The sequence below is a fragment of the Saccostrea cucullata genome, unplaced genomic scaffold (assembly GCF_032062105.1).
Source record: "Saccostrea cucullata isolate Sc308-1 unplaced genomic scaffold, CSIRO_AGI_Scuc_v1 ctg6828, whole genome shotgun sequence".
Classification (NCBI taxonomy): Eukaryota; Metazoa; Mollusca; class Bivalvia; order Ostreida; family Ostreidae; genus Saccostrea; species Saccostrea cuccullata.
The window spans coordinates 32,906-42,918 of NW_026935071.1; the positions used below are offsets into that span (position 1 = coordinate 32,906).

The 10,013-nt window shown below is 34.4% G+C and overlaps 1 protein-coding gene across 1 annotated transcript; it reads right to left on the reverse strand.

Annotated features, from left to right (window-relative positions):
* Positions 1-4,734: 4,734 nt before the first annotated feature.
* On the reverse strand, positions 4,735-8,519 carry LOC134241798 (achaete-scute complex protein T8-like). Its single transcript, XM_062723819.1, has 2 exons — positions 7,939-8,519; positions 4,735-4,943 (listed from the first exon to the last, which is right to left on the reverse strand). Exons 1-2 carry the CDS (start codon positions 8,470-8,472, stop codon positions 4,857-4,859), a joined length of 621 nt encoding a protein of 206 aa, XP_062579803.1. The 5' UTR covers positions 8,473-8,519; the 3' UTR covers positions 4,735-4,856.
* Positions 8,520-10,013: the final 1,494 nt, after the last annotated feature.

The following is a 10,013-nucleotide window of genomic DNA, read 5'->3' on the forward strand; positions in this document are numbered from 1 at the left end:
CTATGGTTAAAAAGTAATGGCGAAAGTTCGAAAAAACCATTTTTAGCATACAGGTCAAGGTTACAAGGTCATTGACCTTGGTGTCAGTTGAAAGTGCTTAATTAGTGGAGTATGCATACCAAATATGAAGTCTCTATCTTTCATGGTTTAAAAGTTATGGCGAAGGATAAAGTTGACAATAGACAGACAAACAGGACAAAAACAATATATAACAATACCAATTCTATCGATTCGGGTGCATAAATTTATCTTTATTCTGCAGGGTAAAGGGGAGCGGAATTTGACTCTGTTCAGTTCTTAATTCTTTACTTGTGTATGACTAAAAAAACTAATTACTTAAGGTAGTTACTTCATGTAAATTAGTCAAATGTCATGTTCTATAAAATATGAATTTACCGGGTGGGAGTAAATTCAAAATTTAGGACATGACACGAATCTCAAGTTACGCCACTGAGAACAAAAACCACGCCCTCCACTATGATACTTAGTATCTATATGTAGCTATGAGAAACATAGCAACATTGATATTATCAAAAGAAGACCACCACATAGCGGAGCATCTCTCTGCTAGAGACAATATCTTTTAAAAATCTCGGCACATCGATCCCCATAAAAAGTACGCCACTTCTGTTAAACACAGGACAAACTTACTCCCCACACAAAAAAGCGTCTTACTATATCTCTATAAGCTCCGTAGCGAGGGGATGTTTATCACGTGCATGAAATACTGTAGATTTTTAAATATACACGAAGAATTAATTGTCGCGTTATTTCGCGAGAAGCATCACACGCGAAAAAAAAATTACCCACCTTTATTTTATGGTGCTGAAATCTATGTAAAATCTGTTGACTAACCGTCTATTTGCAAATCATTAATTTCGCGATTTGACGTTTAAAATTAAAAAAAATGAGGAATCTACATTATATGAGCGCTTAGATATTTCCTTTTATTTCCATTATGCAGCAAAAAAATGAGGGTAAAATCTAATCTATTTTAACCAAACCATAATCATTGACGATGGTTTTCTAAGGATGTTACCAACAACTTCATGACTGTTTATGGAGCTAGTGAGGATTATATTTAAGTGAATGAATAAAGTCACAATCACAAAATTTGCCAGTTGACTGTTGTGGTAAGATATGGTAAGAGAAAGACTGATATATCAACATAAAATGTTCAACGTGAACAGCTAGTTTAATTAATAAAGAGGTTTATTGTACTAAACATCAGCAAAGTTTTATATTTAATACTACATTTAGTAATTACATGTATAAACAATTTAGACAAAGAAGCTCGGTCAACAAGACGTGCAGAATGCCCGTATCTTCAGACATTTAACACTAAATTTCAATAATTAAAACTTTTTCGAGAAAAAAATCTCGGATTTATTCTTTTATTTAAAAAATAATCATAGGATTCGAACACCATCAATAAAACTCCTACGTCTTTAACGATATCTGTAAATTGTAGAGTTTTTATATTAAATACACTGTATTAAATACATATCAAAATCAGATGAAATATCAATGAAAGTTTTGAAATTATTAAGTTTTTATTGTTCACTTCATATTTGTCACACATAATGCATTTGGTGTCTTCCCAAAATTCCAATTTTGGCTAGATGGGAATAAGAAATCCAGAATTTTGGCTAAGTGGGAATAAACCATGCATTTCACCCGCCCTGTTCACCCACCTTCTTTTCATGAATGCTTGGTTTTATTCTATGTTAATCAAATACAATCGAAAATAAATATTTTGTGAGCAAATAGTCTAGTGCAATAACGCGAAAATAAAGTTTTAAAGAATAAAAATCTGATTTACAATAAACAAAATACTTAGGATCAAAGGAAGTAGAACTGTGGATCCACATTATGTAAGGAAACTTTGCATTTTAGTGTGATAAAACCTTGAAGAACTTTGATAAATTATTGTGTCTTGCTACAGTGTACGTGATAAATTTGTGACATTTTTTAATGTACTTGATCCACTTTCATAAACGACATTTTGGACTCTTCTAGTTTATTTGGGAATAGATTTTTTTCTCTCTATTGTCCATTTAGATAAACATATGGTCATTGTTTCAAAAAACAAATTGTAAATTTTTCAGTATCAGATTTGAATAAAATATCACAGTCTTCTTTCATATAAAAAAGATTTACGATACTGGAATAAAGAAAACATTTTAGAATCATTTTTATATTTATGCCAACAGAAAGGAAATCAATCAGCATTTTCCCCCATTCTTTGTATCAGTAAATGTCTTGAATATTTTAACAAAACAAGCATATCTCTCCTGCAATTAATATTAAGAATGTAAAGAAGTGAATTTAAATAAGCTCATTATATATTCATCACAATTCTCATCAATCTACGCTAGTTCGCGGTTCCTCTCTATCCTTCATTGTTTGTTTGAATTCACCACCAATGGCAGCGTGCCCCTGACGCTGCATCTGAAGTACTCTATATTTTACCCCTTCGCTCATAACTTATTTTTTTAGCCCCCAAATCTAAATGACAAATTTTAAATAGTATCCTTTTAATACCGGTATATGCAGACGGGTTCTACTGAAGCGCTTCGCTGTCTCTGGTGCGTGCATTGCACGTGTGCACCTAATACCGTCACTCGCCGAGCGTTGTCATATTATGTAATAATGCAACGCTTCTTGACTTAAATATTTTGCAAGATCTCTCTTTATAGCGGCATCTTTGAAAAATATTTTGAAAAAAGAAATAAATTGATGATTAGCAAGATTCTATATATAGCATGTGAGATTTAAAAATGTTGGTGCTTCACTTAATTGTGGCGTTTTCTTACTACATACTACACTACCCGCCATTCATCTTCTTTTTGACACTAATCTCTGTTTAAACTTTTTATAAAATACTGTCATGGAGATGGGACTTAAATACCTGGCATATTGTGCTAAAATGCCACACAAATGGAGTTTTAATGTAAGGTATAAGGCTTTGTAGATCCTCCTTTTATACCTTATACAAGCGAAATATTGTAAACAACATCCATTTCTCTGCCGTAAGAAATCGTTGATTAATTACTGGATAGCAGAGGTAACAAGCTGTAAAGACAGGAAGGAAACATGACTGCATATTATTCCATGCTATTTTTCAGTATTATCAATTCCTATTTTAGTTTCAGAAGCATTAATTTATAATATTTTTTTACAATATGTATTACGCTTTACCTTCTAAAAATGGGTGCTACTGAAATTTCCACTTTCGATTTTAAATTTTGGGTTTCGTTTATCAATATTTTTACTGTTCTACATTGTTTTGTGATATGTTCGATCCCGATTTTCTCCATCAAAGGTAAGCCTAGAACTTTCAATAACCCATTCCGATATTAAGGTCGTAGGGTCCAAACTAGTTCCCTAATTTTCGGAGAGGTTATCTGCCCCTTTAGTCACGTCACCTGAAGCTCGGTGATAATGGAGTCTGATACAGTATCTCCCCGTCAGGAAAACTTAAGAGCTTTGGTGGACCGACAATAATCTAGATTACCTCGACAATCGTTTTGAAGAGCTATGAAAATATTGCGCTACAATAAAAGTTTTCTTTGGGAGGCGTTTAGTCCAATTGCAATAATAGTTATCACTTGTTACGAACTCAGGTGAACAGGCACGCGGAAAAAAAATGTCGCAATCAAAGTACTTGTAGTTGCAGATTAAATTTTCAGTTCATTTTGTGTAACGATAATCAGTACTACTCGTCTCTCCTGAATTGAACGATAGGCATTGTTAAATGTTTACAATACTTTTTATTATTCACGTATAAATTTTTAATGCAACAATACTAATTTATTCTCCTGTGCATATATATTTTTAACGATTGGGATATCCACTGAACACATCGAAATATATAAATGCACATGTTTTAATAGGTCCCTGGTTTTAATCATGAAGTGTGAGCGCTTTAGCCTAAAGTCAAGAGGGTCGTGGTGTCCGAACTCAATAACCAGGTCATCATGGCGCAGACCGTGATTTCAGGAAGGGACGCCATTTGTAAAAGCCAAGTAACCAAAACACTAATGTTCCCAGAGTCCAGCAGAAGTCAGAAACTCTGCATACTCCAAACAGATGTCGCTGTTTCGTACTACAGAGTAAGATTCAAGAAGTGTAAAGGCGATAAAAAGGTGTTGATTTGTAAAGGCGCCAAATGGATGACATTTTCTGTGACATCACGTCATTACAAAGGGAGATAAGGGTGTATATCAAAGGGAAATGATCAAAGATGACGTCTGATGTCGTTTTCTCGTTCTACAAATCAACCCTTATGACTAGTATAGACATTGTGTCTGCCTTGGATACTTATATCAGCACAGTACAATTTAACCAAAAGTTGCATAAACCAGTATGTTTGTAATGTGGAATTGGTATCTCCTTGCTTTAACATGAAAGAACGTAATATATCAAAAAATTGTCTTTCACAAAGAATTGATAATGCAGAACTGCAGATGTCATATTATCTAGCAGCTTTTGTTTCAATAAGGTGCTGACAAAATAATAACAATAAAAAAAATCATAATCCTGATATTCTCCAACAGATAACCTTGCGCTGAAGAAAAGTCAAATCAGCCCGTCCAAGTTTGTACAGCAGAAGACAGTGTGTGTTTCAAATGGTCATCACTTGGAGGTTCAATCTTATCGACCGTACACTTAAACATCCCACAATCTTTAAATTTAAATCACACAATGAAAAAAAATCCTCAAAAGCACTTTTCTTCGCCACTATGAACACATGATGTTTTTGAGGGGGAAAATTAAATTGTTGATACTCCAGATGAACTTGGCGAACCAATTGTAGGGAACGGGAGATAACTCGCTGACGTGCCACTGTTCATTTATAAGTCGGGTAGAACGCTGATTTCTTTCATTCCCAGAGATCCATACTCTGGAAAATATGGATCATCTTCACGTGCATTAGTGGTCTGAAAATACAATAAATAAATAAAAATAGGCAACTCATCAAGAATTTTCCCAAACAATGAAATCATCAGGGCATTGACAAAACAATCTTGAGTGTAATGGCAAAACTTGGAAAGAATATAACATCTTGATTAGTACACCTGAATCGAAATTGTTTGACACGGGTTATTAAAATTGGCACGGGAGATATTTTTAACATTGAATATTGAACATTTTCTTGTGTGTAAAAAAATATATGAGACCGTATTTTCAACATGCAGCTGAGTAATTTTGCTCAGCACGTCAGGGATCCTTAGTCAACTTTTTGCCTCCAACAGAAATGTGTTGACTTAAGGATCCCTTATGTTGTTTGGTACAAAACAACGTAAGAGATCATTAAGTCAACAGTACAAATCAACGTAAGAGATCATTAAGTCAACAGTACATAGCAATGTACGGGATCTTTCAGTCAACAATACATAACAAAGCAATGTCAATAACACAAAACAACGTAATGGATTCTTAGGTCAACTATACAAAACAACGTAAAGGATTTCCTAGGTCAACTGTAAAAAACAAGGCAACGGATTCTTAGGTCAACTGCACAAAACAAAGCAAAGGATTTTTAGGTCAACTGTACAAAACAACGCAAAGGATTCTTAGGTCAACTGTACAAAACAACGCAAAGGATTTTAGGTAAACTGTACAAAACAGTGTACAGGATTTTTAGGTCAACAGTACAAAACAACGCAAAGGATTCTTAGGACAACAAAACAAAACAATGCAAAGGATTCTTAGGTCAACAGAACAAAACAACGCATAGGATTTTTAGGTCAACAGAACAAAACAGCGTAAAGGATTCTTAGGTTAACTGTACAAAACAACACAAAGGATTATTAGGTCAACTGTACAAAATAGCGATAAGGATTCTTAAGCAAACAGAACAAAACAGCGAAAAGGATTCTCAGGTCAACAGAACAAAACAACGCAAAGGATTCTTAGGTCAACAGTACAAAACAACGTAAAGGATTCTTAGGTAAACTGTACAAAACAACGCAAAGGATTCTTAGGTCTACAGAACAAAACAACGTAAAGAATTCTTAGGTAAACTGTACAAAACAGCGTAAAGGATTCTTAGGTCTACAGAACAAAACAGCATTAAGAATTCTTAGGTCAACGGTACAAAACAACGCAAAGGATTCTTAGATCAACCGTATAAAACAGTATAAAGGATTCTTAGGTCAACGGTACAAAACAGCGTAAAGAATTCTTAGGTCAAAAGTACAAAACAACGCAAAGGATTCTTAGGTCAACAGAGCAAAACAGCGTAAAGGATTCTTAGGTCAACTGTACAAAACAATGCAAAGGATTCTTAGGTCAACTGTACAAAACAACACAAAGGATTCTTAAGCCAACAGAACAAAAGGTCAACAGAATAAAACAACGTAGGGCAACACTACAAAACAACGTAAGGGATTATTAGATCAACAATAAAATAGAGCGTAAGGAATTCTTAGGTCAACACTACAAAACAACGTTAGGGATTCTTAGTTCAACAGAACAAAACAACGAAAATGATTCTTAGGTCAACGGTACAAAACAACACAAGGGATTCTTAGGTCAACTGTACAAAACAACGCAAAGGACTCGTAGGTCAACAATGCAAAACAACGTAAAGGATTCTAAGGTCAACGGTACAAAACAGCGTAAAGGATTCTTAGGTCAACGGTACAAAACAACGCAAAGGATTCTTAGGTCAACTGTACAAAACAACGCAAAGGACTCGTAGGTCAACAGTACAAAACTACGTAAAGGATTCTAAGGTCAACAGTACAAAACAACGTAAAGGATTCTAAGGTCAACGGTACAAAACAAAGCAAAGGATTCTTAAGCCAACAGAACAAAACAACGCAAAGGATTCTTAGGTCAACTGTACAAAAAATGCAAGGGTTTCTTAGTTCAACAGTACAAAACAGCTAGGAGATTCACAGGTCAACCGTAGAAAACAACGTAATGGATTCTTCAGAGTGAACAATACATAACAACGTAATGGATTCTTCAGTGAACAGTACACAACAGCGTAAACCAAGGGATTCTTTTAAAGTCAACAAATTTTTGTTGGAGGTAAATTATTCAGCTCGAATACTGTTTGTTATCTCTTTTAGTAAAACTCATATTTTTTTAAGTAGTACATATACATGTATATAAAACACACCTTTCTGAAAATGTTCTTGAAAATATAATTGTGGAGCAAGGGCACTAGACAAATTCAATTACATTGTGTACACTGAACATGCATTACTAGTATTTAATAACAGGGTAGCTTCATTTTATAACTTCCATACAATTTATGTGTGCAGTAATAATTTCAGATACCTTTGAAAAACTACTTTTTTCTTATATTCCAGTGAATAAAAAAGTTAAATAAAATGAAATAATTACAATTTTTCTTAAATCTCTCGACCAAAGCGAATACGATACATGCTGTAAAAGGTCAAACAAATCATTATTGGATATAATTAGCTATTTTCCGTTAACGTTGAATTTTTTTTAATGTTCGTATTTCTAGAGCTGATCTGGTTTTAATAAAATTCTGGAAACATTGCTATACTTTTAAAATAATAATAATATGCGTGAATAAATCAAGATTATTTTAAGCTAGCCCTGACCATTTTTAGAGTAGTTAAGCCTTAATAGAAAAAGAGCACTGCAATAAATTTATTTTGGATCGTCCGAGATTTGCTGAATGGATAAGAATGTACAAAATGTGTAGCTTCAACATATGTTATAAATATTCCTTTCTAAACAATACTTTATGGCAAGAAAAATATAGATTTTTGTATTTTAGGTGGATCTATTGGATAATTTCATTCAAAAATAAAATAAAAGTACATGTACAAGAATAATAAGTTTTCAGTGGCAGTGTAGTCCGAAATATCTGACGTTCACCGGACTTTTATACATCCAATATTTGGAATATTTAAGGCTAGTGTGAGTAGTGGAAGGGCTGAAGTATACCTGATATCCTAAGTTGTTATCCTCCGTGTTACAGATGTCAAACAAAACTGCTCCAGCGGAGAAGGACACAGAATCGGCTTCCTCACTTTGTCTTCTTCTTTCCCGCCGAGGAGTACCTCGACAGTGTCTGTCACATACTTCCTGGTCATGTTCCATTATCATCCTCTGTAATTTGTTGATATAATCAATGGCTACTCGAAGGGTTCGGACTTTGGACAAACGTTTTTGTTTGACTTCTCCTGTCACCCTTTTCCGTAATCTCTGAAATGCTTCATTGACGGCTTCTACACGTCTGCGTTCTCTGGCATTACGTCGCGCCACAAGATGTGGCGGTTTCTCTCTATGCGGCACGTGCCGATACGTCGTTTTCCCGCCAGATTTTTTCCCGCGGTTTCTGTACTTCACAGTCATCCCTTTGCACACTGAGTTTGGGATGCTGTGGAGAGCAGCATGGTTGTGACCACCTGCTTGTACCACTTCTGAAGCAGGTGAAAACAGACAGGACGAAACTTTTCTCTCAGAAAACACGTCCATGGTTGCTTGGTCTGTCTTTGCATGTCTAAAAGAAACCAAGGTAGCTGCGAGGCGGACTTTCCGGAAATTAGTACGGGAATTGTAATGATATAATTTTCTCTTCAACAGTTTCTTTTCGATCTGTATATGTTAATAATTGATGAGATTGCCCTTAAAGGCTGTGATCAGTGGACGAGCCTCGATCTGTCATCTTAGCTATCCCAGCATCCCCCTGATAACGTCACAGGGATAATTGTGGGTGCTTCACGGAAGCTTTAGAAATAGTGAAAGACCCTTAAATCGACTGTAATTGTTTAATAATTAAAAAGATAATCGTCTAGAAAAATAACACTAAGCCTTGAAAATGCAAAAAAAAAATTAATGTTATTCTATTTTATAATTTTAGCATTTATATTGTTTTGAGAAAAGTCACTTCAATATGTGAAAAGTCACTTCAATATGTGACATCTCATTGTATCCTATTTGTTCTACTTCCTTGCAATTTTTTTTTAAAAGCTGGTTGCCATAACAAAATATCATATGTTTATGTAAAATGTATGAAAAAATCTTTTTAAAAAATTTTCATTTTCATCTCCCTTCTGGACACCCTCAAAGTTACTGAAAGCTGGAGGAATATGTGCCTCCCCTCCCCCTCCGTAATCCTGTATTCTGTGCTGTTGGCCATTCTCAAATATTTCAGTGAAAAGAAATCTAAATATGGATATCAATCCGTTGAGATGTACCCTTCAATTACACAGTAAAATCTGGATGCAGAGCAGAAATGTTACTTTATGTTCAAGATCAACTGAAGATGCGACCCCCAATTATCTCTAATTAATAAACTCGACAAGAAGTCATTAGTGGCCGAGAGATCTTGTTAACATTGTCAAGGCGGAGCATTCCTAGAGATCAGGAGAGCCCCGGAAATTATACTATCAATATTTAATGACTTCGGCGATACTGAAGATTTTGTGTAGACGGTCGTGCACCTGCTCGTGATCTATGTCATCATTATGTAAATCAATCTCAAATCTTTGAACTTTATTTAAAATTGTTTTAGCTTTATTGAACATTAGTTCTTTAAAAAAAATTTCAGTAAGATGAAGCATCAAGAGAAAGTGTATTTTTGAAAAGTGCCATTTTTCTAAAATAAACATATAATTCGTGACACTAATATTTTAGATAAACTTTTTTCATTTGATATGACATTCATCAATTCTTGTGAAAAGATCAGATTGGTGGACAATGTCTAAAATATTAAAAAGAGGTTTCGAAAAATCAGAAGGATAGGATTTTAAAAATTGTAAATTCAGAAAGACAAATAACGTTCTGTTTGCTCGGTCCTATTCGGTGGCGCGCGCCACGGGCGAGTAGAGTGTGTGTCTTTTATAAAATCAAATAAAGGAGCTTGTTTATAAAAGCTCAACATGGGTGCCTATTTTCATATTTTTCTTTATTTGTTTTATATAATGCACTTTTTAACTGTAATCCTCTTATTTCCGGGTCAATATCTTTAAAATGAATGTAAACTTATGAAGTGATAAACAACAACTTGTAAAGGG